The sequence below is a fragment of the Capra hircus genome, chromosome 9 (assembly GCF_001704415.2).
Source record: "Capra hircus breed San Clemente chromosome 9, ASM170441v1, whole genome shotgun sequence".
In the NCBI taxonomy this organism is placed as follows: Eukaryota; Metazoa; Chordata; class Mammalia; order Artiodactyla; family Bovidae; genus Capra; species Capra hircus.
In genome coordinates, this window is record NC_030816.1 from 10384823 (window position 1) to 10411096 (window position 26274).

At 42.9% G+C, this 26274-nt stretch overlaps 2 protein-coding genes across 3 annotated transcripts in view; one reads left to right on the forward strand and one right to left on the reverse strand.

The window, feature by feature from the left end:
* On the forward strand, positions 38 to 5494 carry RWDD2A (RWD domain containing 2A). Of its 2 annotated transcripts, none has more exons than XM_018052930.1 (3): positions 38 to 100; positions 1154 to 1371; positions 2406 to 5494. In XM_018052930.1, exons 2-3 carry the CDS (start codon positions 1171 to 1173, stop codon positions 3081 to 3083), a joined length of 879 nt encoding a protein of 292 aa, XP_017908419.1. In that variant the 5' UTR covers positions 38 to 100; positions 1154 to 1170; the 3' UTR covers positions 3084 to 5494. The 2 variants fall into 2 exon arrangements, with proteins under 2 accessions (XP_017908419.1, XP_017908418.1); XM_018052929.1 differs by having other exon boundaries at positions 58 to 146.
* ME1 (malic enzyme 1) overlaps positions 15686 to 26274 on the reverse strand; it is a 204840-nt gene continuing 194251 nt past the window's right edge. Inside the window, exons 13-14 of the mRNA XM_018052931.1 lie at positions 22147 to 22245; positions 15686 to 17321 (exon numbers count right to left, since the gene is read on the reverse strand). Of these exons, the coding sequence (XP_017908420.1) occupies positions 17154 to 17321; positions 22147 to 22245 (267 nt within the window). The 3' untranslated portion in view covers positions 15686 to 17153. The remainder of the gene's footprint in view (positions 17322 to 22146; positions 22246 to 26274) is intronic.

Here is a 26274-nt window from a genome sequence, read left to right on the forward strand (position 1 = left end):
CTCAGCCAATCAGCACGGGGGGCGGCCTGCGGGCCCCGCCCCGCCTCCGTGCCCGTCACGAGCGGCTCGCGCCTGCGGAGCTGCGGATCCGCGTTGCGAGGTTGACAGAGGGTTTGGGGCTGTTTCCCTTTGAATGACCCGGAAGGGTGAGGCCCCCGCGGTGGCCCGGGGGTTGGGGCTGAGGGTCGCGGGCCCTCAGAGCGCTGCGACCGGCAAAAAAAAACGCAGCCCCTGACTCCAAATTCGGGTCTCAGAGGGTGGCAGGCCCACGTTCCTGGGAAGCCGGGGTTCCGAGTGGTCCTGAGTGGGGAGGGGGTGCCAGCCCCGAAACGGGGCCTCTAACAAGGTGATCCCAGCCCCAGTGAGCGCCACTCGGCTCCCCGCATCCCCCTTCTCTATTCGCGAGGTTCATCTCCCAAACGTTTTCTTCTGGGAAGCTTTCTCGAGCCGCTCCTCCCCTCCCCGCCAGCTCGCATAAAACGCCATTTTATTTACCGGGAAGACCCCTCTCATTAAGCCAGAACCCTTGAGGGCAGAAGCCAGGTGGATCCAAATCATCGGGACTCATTTGCCGTCCTGGTCCGGGGTGAGGCGAAAAGCCCACTGGGTAGAGCTGCGTGGCACAGAGGCCGCGGGGGCTGCAGCTGGCGTGGAGCGCGGCGGGGCCCAGAAGACCCCCGGAGCCCGGGGATCCTAATCCTTGCCTCGACGATACTGCGGGCCTCTCTGGTCGCTACGGACACCGCCGCCCAAGCCCCGCACCTGGGTGGGATTTGGAAGCTGGGCCCCTCGCCGTTCCCAGAATTCAAGCTTGCAGTGTCCGCAGGTGGTGCTTGCCAGCCATCTGCAACGGGATAACTCCGAACACTTGTTGAAAATCCAGATTACCTGGACCCAGATCGGAACCGGGGGGGTGGGAGGGGGAGAAAATCTGAATTTTAACGACGCCTCTTGGGATATGCGTATGCTAGATTTGGGGGTCAGGAAATAAAGCGGAAGAGTGTAAGTATCCTGCTTTGTGCACATAGCTCTCGGTGCGTAATACCGCTCCTGCAGAGCGGCTACCACGGAAAGGGAACTGCGGGAAATTTCCCTGGATACCGCCGACGTTGACAACCCCAGTGTCCCTGGGCCTTTCCGGTTTTCCTGGCAGGTTGATTTCGAGTCAGCATGTCGGCTTCAATGAAGGAATGCCTTCAGCTTCAGCTGCTGGAGATGGAAATGCTGTTTTCTATGTTTCCTAACCAAGGAGAAGTAAAACTTGAAGATGTCAATGCCCTGACGAACATAAAGAGATACTTGGACGGCATAAGGGAGGCGCTGCCACCAAAAATCGAATTTGTGATCACCCTGCAGATCGAGGAGCCCAAGGTAGGTGCCTTGAGTTGTTTTCCTTGTTACCAGGTTCCCAGGTTTTATTGAAAACACTTGGAGCCTGAGCTTCCTCTCCAAGAAGCAGATAGAGAATATTCCAGATGCATATTTCCTTTACTTGTTTGAAAGGAAAATATGGGATGTTAGTTGTCTCAATAAAGATCTTGACTTTTACACACATATGCTCACCTTTTAAAGCAATAGGCCCAATGTTTTTATTAAACACACCTTGCAGTCTTATGGTGCCATTTTTCTGTCACTGGTCCAGTTGAACGAGTCCTGCTACTGTAGTATGGACTGTCTTGTACATACGTTATGACTTCCCCAGATCTCAATGTTGTCTTTTTGGCAGCACTGTTTTTAAGGAGTGAATGACTTTCTTTGGTGGCACCATGACCCTGAAAGCAAATACAGGTAGAAAATCTAAATTCTGAAAATGAATTGACCTTCATTTTCTGATCTGTTTATCTCCAGCAGTGTTAGCATCACCCATGTAACAAGTGGTCCAGGCATTTGAGAACCCCTGTTATTTACTTACTCAGCCTTGGGTCACCATTCCTTCAGGCGAGACTCCCTGGCTCCCCAGACCTCAGGTAGCCCCCTTGGTGACACATTTCAGTGGATCCCTCTGCTGTTCCATGGCCATGCTTCTCGCCTTTGCAATGAAATACTTGCTGCGTGTAATGATTTGTTTAATGTCTGCCCCCTTCACTAGGCTCTAGACTTCATGAAGGACAGAACTAAGGTCTAGCTTCTTGTGAAGAATATCTTGAAACAATTTTTTCAGCATAGGGTACCTGACGCGTGCTCGGTGTTTGATGAATATTGGAAGGAATGAATGCATCATGGGAAGGAGTTTGTGTCTGTGTGTAAAATTGTGTTTGTGAAGTTGTGCAGTGTCTGGCACACAGCTGACATGTAACAGAAGCAGTAACTATTGTTGATACCTTGATCAGAATCATGCAGTGGCCATTGATAAACTAGCTTATGTGATTTCACGGTACTTAAATATATTTGCTTTTCATTTTAAGGTGAAAATTGACTTGCAAGTAACCATGCCTCACAGCTACCCCTATGTAGCGCTGCAGATGTTTGCACGGTCACCAGAACTTGACAGACAGCAGCAGCTGCTTCTCAACAAAGGCCTCACTTCGTACATCGGGACTTTTGATCCAGGGGAGCTCTGTGTGTGTGCGGCCATCCAGTGGTTACAAGACAACAGTGCCTCCTACTTCCTGAACAGAAAGCTCGTGGACGAACCATCGACACAAGCAAAGCCAGTCAAGAACACCTTCCTCCGCATGTGGATCTACAGTCACCATATCTATCAGCAGGACCTCCGCAAAAAGATCCTGGAGGTCGGGAAGAGGCTGGACGTGACAGGATTTTGCATGACAGGAAAGCCAGGGATAATCTGTGTGGAGGGCTTCAAAGAGCACTGTGAGGAATTCTGGCACACAATCAGGTACCCCAACTGGAAACACATTTCCTGTAAGCACGCGGAGAGTATCGAAACAGAAGGAGATGGGCAAGACCTGCGCCTTTTCCGTTCTTTTGAAGAATTACTCCTTGAGGCCCACGGTGACTACGGCTTGAGGAATGACTATCACATGAATCTGGGCCAGTTCTTGGAATTCCTCAAAAAACACAAAAGTGAGCATGTTTTCCAGATATTATTTGGTATTGAAAGCAAAAGTTCCGACTCCTAGGAAGCTATGAAGAGGCCTCTATGAAGAGGCCTACATAACTAAGCTCACTAAGGTATATTTCTATTAATAAGAGCAAAATAAAAGGACTAGCTGATTAGCATCGTCGGTGGGGAAACCTAGCTCCAGTATTTTTCCCTGGTATTGAAACAAACACATAAGCCTTCTAACTTTATAACAGTGTGATGGCGATGTTACCTCTATGTTCTTGTGTTAATTGAAAACTATTTCATGGTACACTAATAAAAACCAGTCAGTCTAACCAGTGAAGCTAATTTGATTAAAAAAGAGTTTTCAAAGCCCAGCTGAATGGCAGTGGTCAAACTGCAGCTATGAACTCATAAATACTAACATTTCTCCTTTTCCTGTTGCTAGCAGGCAGGGGACGCCACACATTTTTCTCAGTCAAGTTGAAAATAGGAACTAAGAACACGTGTTTACACGTTTCTTACTTAAACTCTTCTATGTGGGGTTTTTCCTTTTAGTAAAACCACATGCTAACGGTGGCGACACTGCGCCCTGTGTTGTTTACGTCGATTGATTCATAATACTAAGGATCATGCACCAGTGTTCTTGCTGGGTTCGTCTCCACAGAACCAAATACGTTTCTTGCCCACACAGTGTCCCACAGATTGTGCACTTGGGTCTTCCCTGCGCCAGTTTGCATCATTCTGTGGGGCAAGGGCATTGGGAAGGACCAGCGTGGATGGCCCTGCACCATCACCTTCCTAGAGGACAAAAGTGATGTCACCACCATCTCTTCTGAAAATTTCAAGCTCCACAGTCTTCACCAGCCTTCGTTAAAATGAGTTTATTTTAATGATAATAGCCCCTGTTTAAGCAGCTCTTACCAAACCTTTTTATTACATTCATCTACCCCTGGCCAGGAATTTCTGGGAGTCTCACCTGTGGTGAAGGACATTCCCAAGCTCTCTCTACTCAGCTTTCTCTGGTTGCCTGGCCTTGGTCTCTTCTTTACTACTGCCCTTTCCCAGGGAGCATTCCATTCTCCTGCTGGGTCACAGGCACTCCGCTGATACCCTGGTCCCCTAAGGATGTATCCACTATAAGGATACCCCTCAGTCCCTAGAGTTGGGGCTGAGATTCAGTGACATGGACGAATGCCTCACTCCCCATCTTGGGATGCTGTTAGATGCCAAAATTGCTGCATGTGCTGGCGGCGTGTATAGAATCTGATGACACAGTCCATTCCAGTGTCTGGTCTTCCTCTGTGTCTAGGAGGTAGACACGTGTCCTCGGGCAGAGCCAGGGCGTGACAGAGAGCAGACCCTGCACTAAGCTGACTCTCCTGACCATGAGGCCTGGGGATGGGGTCCACGCTGTCCTGCCTGAGCTCTACTCAGCTCATCAGAGAAAGTTTCCTTTCAGGGCGCAACTCAGACGCTCACACCAAGACTCTTGTCGTGGGCCTGCCTTGCCTGCTCATCCAGCTTGCCCATTCGTGTTTTAATCGTGGCTTTGCACATGGCCGGGACTCATTTTCCCTGTGTACGAAGGGAAGAAGTAGGACTAACATTGCCAAAGACTCGTTCCTCAGTCTTTACCAGGACTGAGAACAACACACACAGAAGTCAGCTTCCCATGTCGTCTCCCCAGAGCCATCAAGAAGCATAATCAGCGTTGACAGGGTTCAGGCCCTAAACAGATGTTAACTGCTAACCTTTTCCCCTTTCAACTGAGACAGCAATAGGTGCCATTCATCTAATACGTGTCTAAGCCACTCAGTGTTTTCTATGATTAAATGAGCTAAAGTAGTCACAGAAAGGTAAGTTTAAAGAATATGAAACAAAAATCTTACATAACTCAAATGAAGGGAATAAATTCTGGTTTTTGAACACTTTACTGCTCCTGGAGCTATTTCTGATGATAGTTTTTCAGGACCTACTTTGACATGTCAAATAGAAGCATGTGGCAATGTTTTGTTGTTGTTGTTTTTTTCCCCCATCAGAAGCACTAATATTGTTCAGTCACCGAGTCATGTCCAACTCTTCACAACCCCATGGACTGCAGCATGCCAGGATCCCTGTCCCTTACCGTCCCTCAGAGTTTGCCCAAGTTCATGTCCATGAGGAAGCTCCCCTTCTCTGGGAGGAGTGGCTGGAATCCAGCTGGCAGTCTCCTGGAGAGATGGTTTTGAACTCTTGCTGCTAGAATCCCTAATGCCACCCTCCTTCCTGGCCTATGGAATGCTCAGTTGACCAAAACTTCCTATGACCTATTAACACCTAACATCTGCCCCTTTTTCTTCCAGGAGTCAGAATCAGCCTCTGTTGCTTGTAATTCAGGAATCCTGATACTGTATACATATACGTTTAAAATGTTCATTTGGAAAGAATGCTTATTATACATGCTTGTGTCTTAAAGCTTACTAAATTAAATCAGTTTTTCTTCAAGTATGTTCTCTGCTTTTCATTCCTTGCTGGTCTGTTTTGTTAGGCTAAGGACAGAGGATACTCGCATAACAGAAGAATGGGTCTGATGAGCTGACACAACACAAGGACTTCAAAAACACTGCTATATTAAAGCAGAAATATGTTGCCTGTGAACTTGAGTTTCTGTATGACTGCTTACAAGCTATCCTTCTGAGAACTTGAGAAGGCTTCGCAGGAGCCTATCTGAGGCCTTCATATAACACTCTTGAGCAGGACAATTTTCTTTCTTTTACTTCAAGTGGCCCAGTACTAAGTTGAAAGAATAGGTATTTTCTGAAGGGAGTGTGGTTTGCTCAAAAATCCTGATTTTATATAAAATCCTAATTTGCTCAAAATTCTTAGCCCATTGGATCTCCCTCATAGGGTCCACATGGTAAAACCACGTTTCACTGCAACTTGATTCAGCTGGAGAGGCCTTTTTTTTTCTGAACCCAGTTAAATCTAGAAGCATTTGGATCAACCCATAAATGGGCTGCAGCACTGCACATAAAATTCAAAGAATGCCACCAAACACTGAGGGTCCTTAGTTGTAGGTGAAATAGAGCACAAGATTTTCTCTTCACTATGGCCGGAATATTCCAACATACACCAGGAAACCGGACCACCACAAAGCTGGCTGAGGTGGCAGGCTCTTGTGCTTTCAAGGGATTTATCTTCCACTGTCCACCCAGACGTATTGTAGCAGGTATCCAGAGAAGCTCATGACACCTGTGCTCCAGGTCTTATGAGCATATATCATCGTGTTAGTCCAGCATGATGCCCTGTGTGATAGTGAGATGATCAAGGTCTAGTATCAAAAATTATATAATGGCACAGAGAAAGTTAATGGAAAGTTAAGACAATCTTTAATGTTATCATAAACTGCTGCTACAGGTGTCCTCTCCTTACTGGAATAAAGACAAAACAAAAAATGTGCTGGCCAAATTAATACCTACCTACTGATTTGCTCCAAGATAGAGAACCAGTTTGACAATAGCTACAGTTAGAATTACAATCTGATGAATGAACATAATGCTGTCATTCTTAAAGCCCTGTCTCTTGCACATGCCAAACATCATTTCAATCTGGACATGATAAGAATCACACCCATGTTTCTTTTAAAGCTTTTGATGGTAGGATTTATCTTGGTGAATTATTCGGTACTCCAGCCAGAATAACTCTTATTCTATGCATCATGGAAAGATTGAAGGCAGGAGGAGAAGGGGAGGACAGAGGATGAGATGGCTGGATGGCATCACTGACTCAATGGACATGAGTTTGAGTGAACTCCGGGAGTTGGTGATGGACAGGAAGGCCTGGCGTGCTGCAGGCCATGGGACCATGAAGAGTCAGACACAACTGAGCAACGGAACTGAACTGATGCATCATGGATCCAGTGTGGGGTTATTGCCTTAGATGATGAAATCAATTCTAACTCTTCGCTGTGAAAATAACTAGATAATGGGTTCATTCATATAGCATATGCTTTATCCCATAGACCAACCATCCTGGTTTCAGAGCTGTTGCCAGATGATTTCCAAAAATGCCTAGTGGTTAGGGCTTCCCTGGTGGCTCAGTGCTAAAGAATCCACCTACAGTGTCGGAGATGGAGGAGACACGGGTTTGATCCCTGGTTTGGGAAGATCTCCTGGAGAAGGAAATGGCAACCCACTCCAGTATTCTTGCCGCAAAAATCCCATAGACCGGGAAGCCTGGTGGGCTACAGTTCATGGGGTCACAAAGAGCTGGACATGACTGAAGTGACTAATCACATCTGTCTTTCTGCAATGCATTGTTATCCTAGTAAATGGAGCCTCAAAGGTAGATTTTGGAAACATATTTATGAGATTACAGAGTTCTTCACCGTAGAGGTGTTTCATTCATGTCTGTGCATGTAACTTTAGTGAGGGCCTTGACACTGTCTTAGTGGCTCTGATCCAGCTTTTCTGCTGCTGTTGTTATACATATCGCTTATGTGGGCTGCCCCCATTTTTTGGCCAAAGCCAATTTAAAATTCAACTGGGCTTCACAGGTGACACTCGTGGTAAAGAACCTGCCTGCCAGTGCCAGGAGATGTGGGTTCAATCCCTGGGTTGGGAAGGTCCCCTGGAGGAGGGCATGGCAACCCACTCCAGTATTCTTGCCTGGAGAATCCATGGACAGAGGAGGCTGGAGGGCTAAGTCCATAGGGTCACCAAAGAGTCGGGCACGACTGAGGCAACTTAGCACCCAACTTGATGTTCAGCTGATATGCATTACTGTAGACGTATCACTTGTATACACCAGCACCCATTTTTCTAGATCAAGACCTGTGCTGTCCTAGCTGTTCAATTTCTTCAGCATCATTTCTGGCTCTGGGAGCCTGCGATTTACTGGCGACCACCAGAGATTTCTGTAGGCCAAACTATTCTTATTACTATTCTTATTACAGTGTCCTGATTAGTACACTTTGTCTCCACTTGTTATTTGCTGCGAAGTGCTGCTTTAGGCATCTAGTAGCCTCAAGATTCTGATGTCTCTATTGAAATAAAGAGCTCATTTTAACTACAGCAATTCCCAGCTTATAGAGAAGAGTCATTAAAATGCTTTTCATCTCCTCAATAAAATATTAGCAAATTAGATTCATCAAAGCATTAAAAGGATCATATACAATGATCAAGCAGGATTTATTCCAAGGATGCAAGGATGGTTCAACATCAGAATGTCAATCAATGTGATACAGTCATATTACCAAATGAAGGATATAAAATCAAACGATCATTTCAAATAGAGGCAGGAAAGGCATTTTACAAAACTCAATATCTATTAAAAACTCTCAACAAAGTGGGTATCAAGGAAACATATCTCAATATAATAAAGGCGTATATGACAAGCCCACAGCTAACATCATTTATACTCAATGGGGAAAATCTGAAAGCTTTTCCTTTAAGATCAGTAACAAGACAAGGATGCCCACTCTTGTCATTTTTCTTCAACAAAGTATTGGAAGTCCTCAGTTCAGTTCAGTCACTCAGTCATGTCCGACTCTTTGCGATCCCATGAATCGCAGCACACCAGGCCTCCCTGTTCATCACCATCTCCTGGAGTTCACTCAGACTCAAGTACAACGAGTCCGTGATGCCATCCAGCCATCTCATCCTCTGTCATCCCCTTCTCCTCCTGCCCCTAATCCCTCCCAGCATCGGAGTCTTTTCCAATGAGTCAGCTCTTCTCATGAGGTGGTCAAAGTACTGGAGTTTCAGCTTTAGCATCATTCCTTCCAAAGAAATCCCAGGGCTGATCTCCTTCAGAATGGACTGGTTGGATCTCCTTGCAGTCCAAGGGACTCTCAAGAGTCTTCTCCAACACCACAGTCAAAAGCATCCATTCTTCAGTGCTCAGCCTTCTTCACAGTCCAACTCTCACATCCATACATGACCACAGGAAAAACCATAGCCTTGATGAGACAGACTTTTGTTGGCAAAGTAATGTCTCTGCTTTTGAATATGCTATGTAGGTTGGTCATAACTTTTCTTCCAAGGAGTAAGCGTCTTTTAATTTCATGGCTGCAATCACCATCTGCAGTGATTTTGGAGCCCAAAAAAATAAAGTCTGACACTGTTTCTACTGTTTCCCCATCTATTTCCCATGAAGTGATGGGACCAGATGCCATGATCTTCGTTTTCCAAATGTTGAGCTTTAAGCCAACTTTTTCACCCTCCTCTTTCACTTTCATCAAGAGGCTTATTAGCTCCTCTTCACTTTCTGCCATAAGGGTGGTGTCATCTGCATATCTGAGGTTATTGATATTTCTCCCAGCAATTTTGATTCCAGCTTGTGTTTCTTCCAGTCCAGCATTTCTCATGATGTACTCTGCATAGAAGTTAAATAAGCAAGGTGACAATATACAGCCTTGATGTACTCCTTTTCCTATTTGGAACCAGTCTGTTGTTCCATGTCCAGTTCTAACTGTTGCTTCCTGACCTGCATACAGATTTCTCAAGAGGCAGGTCAGGTGGTCTGGTATTCCCATCTCTTGAAGAATTTTCCACAGTTTATTGTGATCCACACAGTCAAAGGCTTTGGCATAGTCAATAAAGCAGAAATAGATGTTTTTCTGGAACTCTCTTGCTTTTTCAATGATCCAGCGGATATTGGCAATTTGATCTCTGGTTCCTCTGCCTTTTCTAAAACCAGCTTCAACATCAGGGAGTTCACGGTTCACATACTGCTGAAGCCTGGCTTAGAGAATTTTGAGCATTACTTTACTAGCATGGAGATAAGTGCAATTGTGCAGTAGTTTGAGCATTCTTTGGCATTGTCTTTCTTTGGAATTAGAATGAAAACTGACCTTTTCCAGTCCTGTGGCCACTGCTGAGTTTTCCAAATTGGCTGGCATATTGAGTGCAGCACTTTCACAGCATCATCTTTCAGGATTTGAAACAGCTCAACTGGAATTCCATCACCTCCACTAGCTTTGTTCGTAGTGATGCTTTCTAAGGCCCACTTGACTTCACTTTCCAGTTAGGCAAGAAAAAGAAATAAAAGACATCCAAATTGGAAAGTAAAAAGTAAAACTGTCTCTATATGCAGATGCTGCTGCTAAGTCACTTCAGTCGTGTCCAACTCCGTGTGACCCCATAGACAGCAGCCCACCAGGCTCCCCTGTCCCTGGGATTCTCCAGGCAAGAACACTGGAGTGGCTTGCCATTTCCTTCTCCAATGCATGAAAGTGAAAAGTGAAAAGGGAAGTCGCTCAGTCGTGTCTGACTCTTCGTGACCCCATGGACTGCAGCCCACCAGGCTCTTCCGTCCAGGGGATTTTCCAGGCAAGAGTACTGGAGTGGGGTGCCATCACCTTTTCTGATATGCAAATGACATGATATTAAATATAGAAAACCCTAGAGACCCTACAAAATAATTTTAGAATAAAGAAATAAAGTTTCAGGGTACAAAATCAGTACACAAATTCTGTTGTATTTCTATACACTAATAATGAATTTTCAGAAGAATCAAGAAAACAATCCCACATATAATTGTACCAAAAAGAATAAAATACCTAGCAATAAATTTAACCAATGAAGTAAAAGACCTGTACACTGAAAACTATAAGACACTGATGAAAGAAACTGAAGATGACATAAATAAGTGTAAAGATATTATATGTTCATTAGGAAAAAAATTATTAAAATGTCCATATTACTTAAAGCAATCTACAGAATCAATTCCTATCAAAATTACAATGACATTTTTCAGAGATATAGAGCAAAGAATCCTCAAACTTGTACAGCATGATAAAAGACTGAATAACCAAAGCACTCCTGAGAGAACAAAACTGGAGACATCACACTCCCTGATTTCAAAGTATACTACAAAGCTACAGTGATCAAAACAGTATGGGGAATTCCCTGGGGGTCCAGGAGCTAAGAATCCACACTGCAATGCAGCGGATGCAGGTTTGATCCTTGATCAGGAAACTAAGATCCCACATACCTCAGAGCAACTAAGTCTGTGCACCACACCTACTGATCCCGTGTGCCACAATTAGACAGCCTACATGCCACAACCACTGAAGCCCACGTGCTCTGAGCCTGAGAACCACAACTAGAGAACCCGCATACCACAGCTACCAAAGCTCACAAGCTACAAGCAGAGAGTCCATGTGCGGCAACAAGATATCCTGCACGATACAATGAAGATCCTGTGTGCTGCAACTAAGATCTGACACAAACGACTAGATAGATGAAGAGATAAACAGTGTGGTACTGGCGTAAAAACAGGCACATAGACCAATGGAACAGAATAAGAGAGCCCAGAAATCCACATGTATATGATCATTTATGACAAAGAAGCTAAGAATATACAATGGCAAAAGGACAGTCTACCCAACAGATGCTATTAGGAAAACTGGACAGTCAGATGCAAAAGAAAAATTACTAGACCACTATCTTATGCTATACACAAAAATTAATTCAAAATGGATTAAAGACTTGAATGAAGGACCTAAAGTCCATAAACTAGAAGAAAACAGGTGATAAGCTCTTTAACATCAGTTCTGGCAATGACATTTGTGTTTGGCACCAAAAGCATAGTCAACAAAAATAAAAATAACAAGTGGGACTATATCAAACTAAAAAGCTCTTAACAGCAAAGAAAGCCATCAACAAAATGTAAAGGCAACCTACTGAGAGAAAATATTTGCAAATTACATATCTGATAAGGGGCTAATATTCAAAATATATAAAGAACTCAACTCATTAGCCAAAAATAAAATAAAATATGATTTCAAAATGGGCAGAGTATTTGAATACAGTTTTCCAAAGAAGATATACAGATGGCTAACACGTACATGAAAAGATGCTCAGCATCACTAATCATCAGGGAAACGCAAATGAAAACCACAATGAGATAACACGTTAGAACAGCTATCATCAAAAAGACAAGAAATAAAAAATGTTGGTGAGAATGTGCAGAAAAGGGAACCTTTGTGCACTGCTAGGGGGAATGTAAACTGGTACAATCACTATGGAAAAAGTGCACGGGTTCCTAAAGTCATTAAAAGTAGAACCAGCAAAAGATCCAGCAATCCCATTTCTCAGTATTTAAGAAAAATAAAAACTGGTGTGCTGTCCTGCTGTAGTAATATGCACTGCAACCAAGACATGTTAAGTATCCAACGGATAACACACACACACACCCAAAAAAAGAACAGAATATCACCATTTGCAACAACAGGATGGACCTCAGGGGCATTATACTAAGTGATATAAGTCAGTTAGAGAAAGATAAATATCCTGTGATCTCACTTATATATGGAATCCACAAAAAACACAAGCTCACAAAGAACAGGTTGGTCATTGCCAGAGACAGGGGATGGAGGAGTGGGCAAAATGGGTGAAGGGGGTCAAAAAGTATGAGTGATCAGTTATGAAATAAGTCATGGGAATTTAATAACATTGTTGGTAAAGAACCCACCTGCCAATGCAGAAGATTTAAGAGATGTGGGTTTGACCCCCCGGAGGAGGGTACGGAAACCCACTCCAATATTCTTGTCTGGAAAATCCCATGGACCTAGGAGCCTGGTGGGCTACAGTCCATGAGGTAGCAGAGTTGGACATGACTGAAGCAACTTAGCACAGCACATAGTGACTATAGTCAATAATGTATTGCGTATTTGAAAGATGCTAATAGAATCTTAAAGTTCTTATCACAAGGAAAAACGTTTGTAACTAGCTATGGTGATTTATTGTGGTGACCATCTTGCAATATATACAAATATTGTATTACCTTGTAAACCTGAAACTAATATGTTATATATTAATTATACCTCGATTTTTAAAAATGCTTTCATTGATGCTACTAATCCCTTCATCAGTCTATATCTCAAGACTTTAGTGAAAGGAGGGTCACCAATAGGCCTTCTTGGGAGACTCAGGGGATCATTAGGATTGAAATGGTCAGATTGCCCACTGCAAATCTACTCCTATAATCCCATCTTTGTAAATCTTTGAATCCCTGTATATTATTTCAAGGAATGTTCATGTTCTCAGTTTCATTTACTGTGCATCACTGTCAAGTCTACGTTTAAGTCAACTAACTAAACCAACAAGCAGAGTCATTTTCAGCTGCTCAAGGCAGCACATTAAACGCAGGATCTGCAGTAGGCACAGCCCCCATTTATCAAGTCTCTGTGCGAATGTGCTCGGTCACTCAGTCGTGTCCGACTCTTTATGACCCTATGGACTGTAGCCAGCCAGGCTCCTCTGTCCATGGGATTCTCCAGGCAAGAGTATTGGGGGTTGCCATTTCCTCCTCCATGGGATCTTCCTGACCTAGGGATCGAACCCACGTCTCCTGTGGCTCCTGCATTGGTAGGCTGGTTCTTTACCACTGAGCCACCTGGGAAGCCCTCCCTAAAGTCTGCCCAATCCCAAATGACACTGTTCCATCCTCAGAACATTTTCAGAGTTCCATATATTTCCCTGAGATTTTGCCAATGTAAATGAGCAATGTCTAGACTCTTTTGGTACGAGTCTTCTCCTCCTGGGTTTGCCTTTTAAATTGTATCCACCACAGCTCCTCTCCATGCTGGTCTCTAAATGATGCCTATGGGATCATGAGACGTCACCTGGGAGGAGGAAGAGGAGATGGAGTGAGGTTGTTACAGGCTCTTCACACAAGGCATTTACAACCTCTGTAGGCAGGAAGAGCTCCCATGTTGATGAGCAAGGAAGGACTTGCCAACTGTCCTGGTTTGCCTGGGAGTGAGGGATCTCCTGGGACACAGGATGGTCAGAACTCAAACCTGGTTTAGGGTATTACAAGTCCTCCAAATCCCCCTACCCAGAGATCCCCAGTCCAAATCAACATCCTCCCGTGTCCCGGTCAATACTCTTTAGTTACACGTAAGAGTCCTGGTGAGGCTGTGAATGCAACTCCTGTTAAAATTCGGCAACCAGCAGGATGACCTATGGTTTTGGGTTTCTGTTATTTCAGTCTTATAGCGAGTAGCAGGGGCTCTGTATCAACCTAGAGGGGTGGGATGGGCAAGGAGATGGGACGGAGTTTCAAAAGGGAGGGGGTATATGTATACCTATGGCTGATTCATATTGAGGTTTGACAGAAAACAGCAAAATTCTGTAAAGCAATTATCATTCAATAAAAATAAGTTAATTAAAAAAAGAGGCATTTTTTTCTAAAGTTTATACAGTGACTAGAACTGAGAATTTAAGCCCCTGAGCCTAAATTATCTGTTTATGAGTCCATCTCTGTAAAAGCAATCAACCTATTCCACAGTCTTAGATTTCTTCACTTTATCCTGTTAAATGGCAGCACCCACTTATCAGCCAAAACCTTGCTATCCTTAGATAACGCAGCCCATCCATTTTTCACTTCATGTTTGTGCTTGGCCGGCGGGAGGTGGGTGGGAGTGGGGGAAGGGTACCAGATACATTGCTACATCAATTTTTATTAACTTACATTTTTTACCATTTGTATTTAGGTCTTCCATCCATCTGAAGTCTTCCTTTTTACATAGGGTGAGGCAGGGTTCCAGTTTCCACTCTCTCCGTGTAGTAGGTCGGCTGTCCCAATCCGGTTGCCGAACACCCTTCTCTATGTACTGATTTTTGCGCTGCTTTTGTAACTAGTGTATTCAGGGCGTCTGACTGTGAGGTGTTCCATTACACTGTTCCATATGTTTCTCATGACTCTGATGTATATACCTGGATGTTGGAGGCTTGGTGTGAACAAGAGAATGCAAAAACGGGGACTTCCCTGGTGGTCCAGTGGCTAAGACCGCGCTTCCAAAGCGGGCGGTCCAGGTTCCATCCCTGGCCAGGGAGCTAGATCCCACATGCTGCAACTGAAAACACCCCACCCACAACGAAAAGCCCTTGCATCCCTCAATGAAGATCGAAGATTCTGAGTCCTGCAATCAACTCGGCACAATAAATAAATAATAGAAATAAAAATGAAATGTAAAAAAAAAGTGTAATAATATCTCAATTCTTTTCATAATATTCTGGATATATTGGTTTCAATAAAATACATGAACATGAATTCTACCTGTTTCTTCTTTTTATTGGAGAAGGAAATGGCAACCCACTCTGGTACTCTTGCCTGGAAAATCTCATGAATGGAGAAGCCTGGTAGGCTACAGTCCACGGGGTTGCAAAGAGTCGGACACGACTGAGCGACTTCACTTCACTTCTTTTTATAGGACCACAGAAATGACTCATGTGTCCCACTTTCTTTTTTCCTATTAGACAGTACTGTTCTGACTGTACTCTGGCAAACGGAAAACAGATGATAGAGAAAGGTAAACATGGGTTCAGAGTTCCCCTCCTTCGCTTATGAGCTCTGCGGACATGGCACATTGAAGTATCTACTTCATATGGGAATGGTGAGGACTTCATTAACTAAGATAAGGGATACAGACTACACGGCACCTGCTCATCCAATGCTTGCTTCATTATCTTTCTCTGAGGATAAGGAAGTAGCTCACTCATAACACTATACAGCGAACATGTATTAAATGACTACACACGTATTAAATGAAGTTCAAAGTGAAATTAGCTTAGAATACTTTTAAAATTCAAAATTCTCTATCATGTGACTGCCAAGACCCAGCACTGTCATTTGTGAGCGTAACAATATTTTGAGAAAAAGACAATTACTTTCTCACTTTATTCTTTTGCTTTTTCCAGTGCTTTAATAAATCATTTGCATAGGTAAATACATTTAGTTAGAGCTACAAGACAACATGAAAACTAGACAAGAAACGATGAAAACTAGAAAAGGCATTCCAGATCTTTTCAAAACAACTATACTGAGGAAATTCTTGACTAACCATTACCTTCAGAAATACCCCTACCCCTTCTACTATAACAACTTGTGTAACTTTCAATGAAATCGTTTACTACTACAGTTTATCCTGAACATTTTCTTATACTCCTTGAGAGTCTTACTTCAAAAACAAAAAGTCTCCATATAATTCTGTAAATAAATAGTAAATGCTACTGTACCTGAGCTTAAGAATTTTAACTTGTCTCCATTGGTTTATTAATTTCTACCGTAAAACCTGAAATTAACGTTCATTTCTGGACTGTAACTACTGATAGTCGTTAGAATACTTTAATATCTGACGTAAAGAAGATTTCTGATATTGGGGAAGAGATGACAAAATTTTCTTCAAACTCAGAGGAAAGTGAGTTCGCTGTAACACGACGAGCTCTTAATTGCCTGAGCTACTCTAGGGGACACTTGGGCAGGTTACTCAGTTGGGAACCCCGCTTGCCTTGACTCTGGAGATGTGTGTCTGGAGACGCTGACCCCACAGGCAGCCCTTTCTCAAGATGCTCCCCACTCTCTCTGCTCTGCCCACTTCTCAGGCTGTGCTCAGTCGAAGGCACCAACCTCAGGACAGGGCCATGGTTTGCAAGGGCCCAGCGGCAATGTGCAGGGCTGAAGGCCAGGGCATTTGGGTGGGGAGAAAGACAGGTGCTTTTACAAAGGGATTTCTGATGGAGGACCAAGGTGTTAAGGAAATGGAATAATGTCGAAAGAATATTAAAGTCTAAGGCTGCACAAGGCATTGTAAACAGCAATGATCTTTTCTTAGAAACGTTAGAATTCTGTTGCATCAAAAGAGCACATATAATCCAGGATTGGAATAAAAATACCTGAGGAGTTATTTTTCTCTAGGCAACAAAGTAAGTGTTGTTTCTGTATTTAGTGAAAGTTCATCCATGCCTAAATTGATTTTAATCTTTTAAGTCGATTTTTAATAAAGTGAGCAACAAAAGAATTATGGATTTTAATACTGATCATATCAATTTATTACTAATTTTGGACTTCTCCTTAGTCCCCTATATGAAACTGATGGGTTTCTCAGTGGTAGTTACAATAGCTTTTAAAGAGAACTTGGGCAAAATAATTAAGATGGAAACCATAAATAACCGGAAAGTAAATGAAGCAAATTGTTCAATGAGATAATCACACTAAAGTATATTAATATTCTTCTGTAAATTTTTAGGTTGTTAAAGTAAATTTATCTTAATCTAGCATATTATGAACCATTATAAAAGATTTCAATCTTTTGAAAATTATCAAAGACTTCAAGACCTCATTAATGGAGTTAGAAATGTCAGCTATTATGCTACTAGTCAAGTTTGGTCTGTATTTTCTGGGCCTCTTTCGGCCAAGGATAACAATCAGGAAGAATCTGGTCATAGTCAGCACTATACATCTGAGAGCGGACAAATGCTTCCTTGTTTGGGGGTTCAGGATAAACTGTGGCTGTCTTTTCTTGGTATGCATCTTTCACAATCTAGAAATAAAAAGAGAATATTAATTATTTTAATGAATAAAGGTGATGATGAGCACATCAGAAATTTTTCATCTGATTTCATTAACAGATGAATGGATACAGACACGGTAAATACACACCATGGAATACTACCCAGCTATTAAAAAAAAGGACGGAATAATGCCATTTGCCGCAACATGGATGCAACTAGAGATTATCATACTACGTGAAATAAGTCAGAAAAAGACAAATACCACATGACACCAATGATATGTAGAATCTAAAGCATGACATAAATGAACCTATCTATGAAGGAGAAACAGACTCATGGGCACAAAGGACAGACTTGTGGTTGCCAAGCGGAGGACAGAAAGAGGGGACTGAGGTTAGCAGATGTCAGGTATTATCAGTATACATAGGACAGATAAACAGCAAGGTCCTACTGCACAGCACAGGGAATTATATTGAATATGATAACCAAAACAGAAAAGAACGTACAAAAGAAAGTGTGTGTGTGTGTGTGTGTGTGTGTGTGTGTGTGTGTAAAACTGCACTGCTTTGCTGTACAGCAGAAATTAATGCAACAGTGTAGACCAACTATACCTCCATAAAAAAAGAAATTTTATTATCTATTTCAAAAGATTAAAATAATTTACATCTTGCCTGTCTCCAAACACTTCAGTGCATTATAATAAGAACCCACGATCACAAAGATACAAAGTGAAATGCAGTCATGTAACAAGAGGCGACTATGATGCCAGCAACAAAGGCAAGCGTGGCTGCCAGAGATTCACTCATGGGTGATGCCACCAGAATTTCTCAGATGAGTCAGTCTTAAAAGGCTTGAAATGGCCTGACTGATCGATAACTTGAACTCAATACCTTGAACAGCCCACTGAGTTTGAACTCAGATATCCTGCACTTTGAGCAATCTCGATTCTGAGCACAGCCTCCTACAGAATCTCTCTTTTCATCCCACAGGTAAGGCGACTCTCACCGCAATCTGTGGGGCTCCGGGGGCAGTCTCCATGCCCCCGGCCCCACTGGTGTCACAGAACCTCGTCTCCGCGTCTCTCTGTCACAGTCCTATTCTAGTCCCTGGCCAGGGTGACCCTCGGCGCTGTCTTTCTCCTTTCATACTTGTCACTTGACATGTCACACTTTTCCTAACCTTACTTGGGCCCCCATGGTTACACATGATGCTTTTATTCTTTAAAACTCAAAAACAAACACACAAAAAACTTCCTCTCAAGTCAATTTCAAACCCTCCCTTCCCATCAAGTATCAATTTGATTCTCTTCACTTTGCTGAGAAAATTCCAACTAATCGGAGAAAACTATCTCAATTTCTCTTTTCATCATCTCAAACTATCTCCTCCATGTCTTGACATTCTCTCCTTCCCTGTGTTGAGAAAAACAGATTCCACTGTCAAAATTAATCACTCCACATGTGCTCTTTAATTCACTCCAGTTTTTTAAGAATGCAATCCTTAAAGAGCTGTTTGTATGACAAATTTATTTGAATAAGTGTGATTTTGAATAATATTAGAATGATTAACTATCTCTTCTCAATGTAAAATTATGCATTTCTGAAAAATTAAAGTTATAAAGACTCTGTGGGAGAGGGTGGGATGATTTGGGAGAATGGCATTGAAACATGTATAATATCATATAAGAAATGAACAGCCAGTTTAGGTTCGATAGAGGATACAGGGTGCTTGGGGCTGGTGCACTGGGATGACCCAGAGAGATGGTACAGGGAGGGGGGTGAGAGGGGGGTTCAGGATTGGGAACACGTGTACACCCGTGGTGGATTCATGTTGATGTATGGCAAAACCAATACAGTATTGTAAAGTAAAATAAAGTAAAATTTAAAAAAATTAATAAAGTTAAAAAAAAGACTGTGCTATATTATGGATAAATGCTTACAAAAAATAGGGATCAAAGTATATGAATACATGCTTATATCTTATTATAATGAGGTTAGAAAAGAAAGCAACCCAATGAAAAAAGACTGCAAACACACCAAAATAAATGATGACAATACTTGCATTAGAAAAGTAGAATATCAGGTATTTTCCACTTTCCAGAGTGCCTATGAGATGGTATTACTATGTTTTAACAGACATTCTTGAGTTACAACTCACTGACGACAAAATTCACCCATTTCAAGCATACAATCCAGTCACCTCTGTAAACGCAGAGTGTTGGGCAACTGTCACGACACCCAGCTTCAGAACATTTCCATCACCCCAAAAAGCTCCCCTGTGCCCGTTCTGCAACGGCCGTGTTACTTTTATAATTAAATGTTCTGCTTCATTCCTGACACAGACTCTGTGCAAATCCCTTCCTCTCTCTGCTCCCAGGACACACTGTATTCACAACGCTCTCCATCAGTGAAGTGTTCGCTCTCTCCTTCTTGTCAATGCCAGACTCTCTGGAGAGTGGCTTATATATTCTTGCTTTCCTAATTCTCCCCGACTTCTCAACTTCTTGTGGGACTGTGATTGTGTTTGTAGAAGTTTCTGAAAGCTTCCTAAGCACGAAATAAATGTCTTCCTCTGTTCTTATCACTGGGATTTGGTTCCGTCACTCATAACTTCCACCCCCATCCTGAAACAGTGTCTTCTCCAATTTCTGACAAGCAGCTCAGTTCTGAGCCTCTTCTTTTTAACTGGTTTCTTTCTTCTCTCTCTGGTTAGAATAATGAACTATGTTCTAGCCTCAGTTTTCTTTTGTTTCCACTTGCTCTCTTGGTGACCTCAACTACCTGGAGAGCTTCCCCTGCCACCACATATAAATGATCCCCCGTCTTTACATCCAGCCTCTCTTTAAGTTTCAGTCGTCACCATCTTCTTGTTAGAATCGTACATCTGAACGTACCAAGGATGCGGCGACCTTCAGTCTACTATACCACCTTCCTCTCTGAAGCTGATTCTTTGTCCTGGTTTCCCAACTCCTGTTTATGCACTCAGCTTTTTTCTGTCTCTTTACAGGTGTGACATCTGAGTGCTGCCCTTCATCGGCTTACTTCCTCCTCCGATCATACGCTACTCCGTCTCACTGCAATCTTAAAAGGGAGCTTAAAATGACAACGTGATGTTTGGTGTGTTAATAATTCAAACTACTGAGAGTTTAAAACTAATAGATACAAATTAGGAGAAATTAGGAGCATGTTAATTTGGGCTTCCTTGATGGCTCAGACAGGAAAGAATCTGCCTGCAACGCGGGAGACCCAGGCTCGATCCCTGGGTTGGGAAATCCCCTGGAGGAGGGAACGGCCACCCACTCCAGTCTTCTTGCCTGGAGGAATGTCTGAGTCTTCTGGACTCTACTGCTGTCCTCCATCATCTTACTTTCTCCTCTGATCATATGGTACTCCTTTTTACTGAAATCTTCAAAAGGAACCTAACATGACAATGTGATGTTCCATGTATTCATAATCCAAACTATTAGAGGCTTAAAACTAGTAGAGACAAATTGGGACAAACTACGAGCATACTCTTCCATGAATAGATAAGCAAGCAGAATTATTTAAAGGTTGGTTTTTTTTTTTTGAAGGATTACTTGGTTTTTGAAGCACCTACTTTCAATCAACAAGATAAATAATGACGTATGAATCCTAAGTGGGATTGTTTTGATAAATTTGCTAATAAATTTTTACTTTCAGCCAGGAGCAATTCTGCCTCCAAGCAGACGTTTGGCAATGTCTGGAGACATCTTCAGTTGTCACACCTGTTGTAGAGGCTACTGGCGTCTGGTGAATAAGGACCAGGGATGCTGCTAAACCATCTACAGTCCCCAAGATAGCCCCCACAACAAAGAGTTACCCAGCACAGAAAGGGCCTTGTGCACAGGGCTAAGGTTGAGAAATTCTAGTTTCAACATAGGACTACTATTGTGGGCTGAAGTATGCTCCCCCAAAGTGTTGATGCCTTAACCTCCAGTACCTCAGACTGGGACTGCATTTGGAGACAAGGCCTTTAGAGAGATAATTAAGTTAAAATGAGACTGTTTGGGTGAGCCCTAACCTAAGCTGACTGGTGTTCTTATAAAAATGGAAAATATGGACACACAGAGAGACCCCAAGGATGGGCACACACAGAAGGCCAGCCACAAGAGGACCCAGTGAGAAGGTGGTCATCAACAAACCAAGGAGAGGCCTCCAGAGAAACTGGACCTGCCAACCCCTTTCATCTTAGATTTCCGGCTTCCAGAACTGTGAGAAAGTAAATTTCTGTTATGTAAGTCACTCAGCTGGTGGCAGTTTATTATGGCAGCCCTAGCAGATGAATACAACCACCCTACAAAAAAGTCCATTTCTCTCTCATCTTAGTTACAGAAAATTAAGGTTCTTCTTGACTAGCTCCTTGAAGAGTTCATCTGCCACCTCAACAGCTTTGAGTTCTCCGTTCTCACTGTTTTGCTTCCTGCCCAATTTAATCAACTGTGATTTTTAAGATGTCACATATCACAGAGACTTGGGTGGTTAGAGGCCTAAACGTCACTCTATCATACTTGCAATATTGTGGTGACTATCATAGTGTTATATGAAAAATACCAAACAAAAAAGGGTGAAGTTGGGGAAGCTTAGCTGAAATGAAAGCCTGATGAATTACTTCAATTCTAGGAGAGAAAAAGAAGGGTAGGGGAATTAAAGATTCAACCCATGCCGAAGGATCCAAAACACTTCCTATGCTCCGTCAGGGCACCATGCCTCATTTCTCTGACTTCTGACACAGATATCTCAAGGCAGTGCATTTTCACTCCCGGTTTACTGTCTAAATGTGCGCACTTAGCCACAGAAGGAAGGAAAAACAATGAGACTTGAACCACAGTGGTTTTACCTTTTCTGCAATTTTCAGAGAAACATCTCTAATGGTGTCCAAAGGAGGGTAAAGCCGGCCCTCCTCCAAGTGTTCATCTGATACTTGCTGAGCTATGACCTTAAAAAAAAAAAAAAAAAACACTTCATATCATTCAATGGGGTAGTTGTGAGGCAAATGGTGAATACCGTTATGGATAAAAGCAGATCACATGAACGCCACCGGCACTTGCATCTCTCCCTTTCCCAATGGAAAATGGAGCTCAGAGAGGCTTAGAGACTGGTGTGTGTATGTGAGTGTGTGCGGAGACTGGTGGGAGAAGATAATCAGTGAAAAAGATGGTGACGAGCACCTGGGTTTCCTCCTAACTCAGTTCCTCTTCTACTGCACCACGAAATGCTGGCAGCTTTCTGACCCAACGCACTAGAGCACCGGGGTAGAGGGGCAAGGAATTCAGAGAAGCTGAGAGAAGTGAGAGGAAAGGGCCTGAAAGCGGAGGGGAGAGGCTGGCCATGCCTCACTCTCAGCTCACGTATTCTTGCACGGGAGGCAGAGCAGGAGACAGAAAGCTATTTCGGAGTCACGCTGCAAGTAGGATATTCATTTCACACAGATTTTGGATCACGTGAACCATCTAACCAGTTTCAGCATGGGCTGTCCCCACACACTCCCTATTTCTAAAGGAAACACTGTAGACATAAAAATGTGCTACAAGGATAGATATTTTACGTTATATGTTCTTATCACACAGACACACACACATACACGTAATAAAGAGGGTGGGAAAAGCTTCTGGAGATAATATATTTGTTTATGGTATGGATTGTGGTGATGGCTTCAAAGGTGTATACTTATCTCTAAACTCAAGGTGAAAGATTTGTGGCTTTTTGTCAATCATACCTCAATAAAATAGCTTACAAATGAGACAAATTGACATCATGAGCTTTTTGATGTGATGCATGAAGAAGGATATGATTATTGGGCCAACTAAACCAAATCCTATAACCACATAACTTGAAATAAATCATGAGGAACACTGCAAAAAACAACTGGCCTGTGCTCTTCAAAACACCACTGCCAGAAAAGACACAGAGAGGCTGAGATGTTCCTGCATATGGAAAGAGCACTCTGCAAGTTATAAAGGTCTTTTATAAATAACTGACAAAATTTGAATTTGGATTATACCTTAGATAGCATTATATGAATATTAAAATTAGCTGGGTTTTCAGTTATCCAGTGACTTACATGAATCAAAGTCTCCTCCAGGTGCTGTGGTCAGGGAGATCCCCTCTACAGTCATCTGGGCAGACATTAGAGAGGGTGGGGAAGGTGATTTAGGAGGAAGGGTGTCACGGCAGGAGATACCAGATGTGAACCGGAGACAGGAGACTCTTTCAGGCTGCTGCGCAGACTACTTGGGAGTCTGCATCGCTGACCCTGAACACTCTAAGCCCAAGAGACTGTCCAGAGGACCAAGAAAGCAAAAAATATCTTTGTGATATAAAAACGTGCAGCAATAGTATTTGAGGTTGGTGCCAATCCGTGGGATTTCTAGTTCCATAAGAGAGCCAACTAGCATTTGACAATAATCCTAACAGTTACTAGATTTGTGGTGGCCAAACAAAACATTCACTGAGATCTCTTCCATGCTACTTTTGTTAACTACAAAACAGAGACAAGAGCATTCTTCTTTTGGGGCATTTTAGAGGCTACAGAAAATTCTTAAAGAGATGGGAATACCAGACCACCTGACCTGCCTCCTGAGAAACCTGTATGCAGGTCAAGAAGCAACAGTTAGAACCAGACATGGAACAACAGGTTCAAAACTGGGAAAGGAGTATGTCAAGGCTATATATTGTCACCCTGCTTATTTAACTTATATGCAGAATGCATCATGAGAAATGCCAGGCTGGATGAATCACAAGCTGGAATCAAGACTGCAGGAGAAATATCAACAACCTCACATAGAGTGATACCACTCTAATGGCCGAAAGCGAAGAAGAGCTAAAGAGCATCTCGGTAAGAGTCAAAGAGGACAGTGAAAAAGCTGGCTTAAAATTCAACATTCAGAAAGACAAGATCATGGCATCTGCTCCCATCACTTCATGGCGAAAAAATGGAAACAGTGACAGACGTTATTTTCCTGGCTCCAAAATCACTGCAGGCAGTGACTACAGCCATGAAATTAAAAGACACTTGCTCCTTGGAAGAAAATCTATGACAAACCTAGACAGCGTATTCAAAAGCAGAGACATTACTTTACAGACAGAGAGCCATTTAGTCAGAGCTATAGTTTTCCCAGTAGTCATTTACGGATGTGAAGGCTGGACCACAAGAAAGGCTGAGCACCAAAGAACTGATGCTTTTGAATCATGGTGCTGGAGAAGACTCTTGAGAATCCCTTGGACAGCAAGGAAATCAAAACAGTCAATCCTAAAGGAAATCAACCCTGAATATTCATTGGAAGGACTAATGCTGAAGCTGAAGCTCCAATTCTTTGGCTACCTGATAAGAAGAACCAACTCACTGGAAAAGACCCTGATGCTGGCAAAGATTGAGGGCGGGAGGAGGAGGAGACGGCAGAGGATGAAATAGTTGGATGGCATCACCAATTCAATGGACATGAGTTTGATTAAGCTTCGGGAGACAGTGAAGGACAGGGAAGCCTGGCATCCAAGGGGTCGCAAAGAGTCAGACAAGACTTAGCCACTGAACAACAAGAGGTGTGTCTGTGGTATTGTATTCTCACTGATAAATACTATTGACTAGTTTTGTTTAATTGAATAAGTATTTAGCAAGTTTCTGCCGGGTGTCTTAGCATGGTGTTAGGTGCTACCAGTCTTCTGAAAGATGCGTATGGGAGACTTTCTGTTTTTACAGAATATCACATATGATTTAGTTACAAGGCAAGACTTGACTGTTTGATATGTGAAGCACTTGGAAGCATAATACAACGAGGAATCAAATGAAATATCAAAGAGCTTGCTAAAAACAGTCATGGCTAAGGAGAAAGATAAAAATAATTTAGAGCAGTCTCAGAAAGAGCCAAGGATGGGGCAGGACTTGACCTGAAGACAGGCTTAGACCAGTGGAGAAGGAATCATTTCAGGGCAAGACATAGAGCAGTCCCATGGCTGATCCTAGGCGTGGTATATTTCAAGGCTTTAGGATTAGGGAGGATAAAAAGAAGGGCAGTCTTCCAAGCTTCGGAGCCTGCTTACAAAGTGGGTGTCACAAACAGAAATGCGGATATTGAGGGTGAGGAGAGACGAAAGACGGTTTTTCACATCTGTATTTAAAGAAACAGCAGGGCATTTTGGTGGAAATACCCATTGGGTCACAGGAGATGTGGTAAAAGATAAGAACAAAGATACACATATTTGGCCCCTTTCAGAGTGACGACAATGGAAATGAGAGAAAGAGTGAGACCTCTGAAAGCAGAAATTAAAAGAGAAAAATGAGAACAAAAGAAAATGAAATTTGGGAAGAAGCTTAGTCAATCGGTAACCACTGGATAGCACAGGGTGCTCTGTGGTGACCTGAAAGGGAAGGAAACCCAGAAGAGAGAGGATCCGTGTGTGCACGTGGCTGACTCACTTTGCTGTACGGCAGAAACTGAAACAGCACTGTAAAGCAACTGTACTCTATTTAAAAAGGGACTTGAAGGGGACACAAAGGAAGCACTGATGTGGCCTAAAAAACAGAAATATTATGTGATGCCTAAGAAGAGAGTGATGAAAAGGCCAAAAGATTCAGCCCGAGAGATTACTGGCTAGAAATCTGTCACTAGAGGGTGCTGGAGTTATTTAGGAAAGAAATCACTGGCAGCCATAAAGATCATCTTGCTTCTTCTGATGTGGCTGCTAGAAAAGACAATGACTACATTTTCCTTAATGTAAGAAGAACTTTGAAAGCTCTCAGTAAGTAGACATCTACTTACGTTTAACACGACGTTTTGAGTCAGAGAAGCTCTGAAACCCTAGCCATCGTGCAGTGAGGAAAAAGAAACTGGCAGGAGGGCTGACAGACATCTGTTCTCACGGAATGACAAGTGCGAAACCCTGGGATTAGGCTCCTTGAGACCACGCCAATAACATACACATCTTTCACAGTGGAGAGAAAAGCCTGTATGTGTGATGAAATCATGAG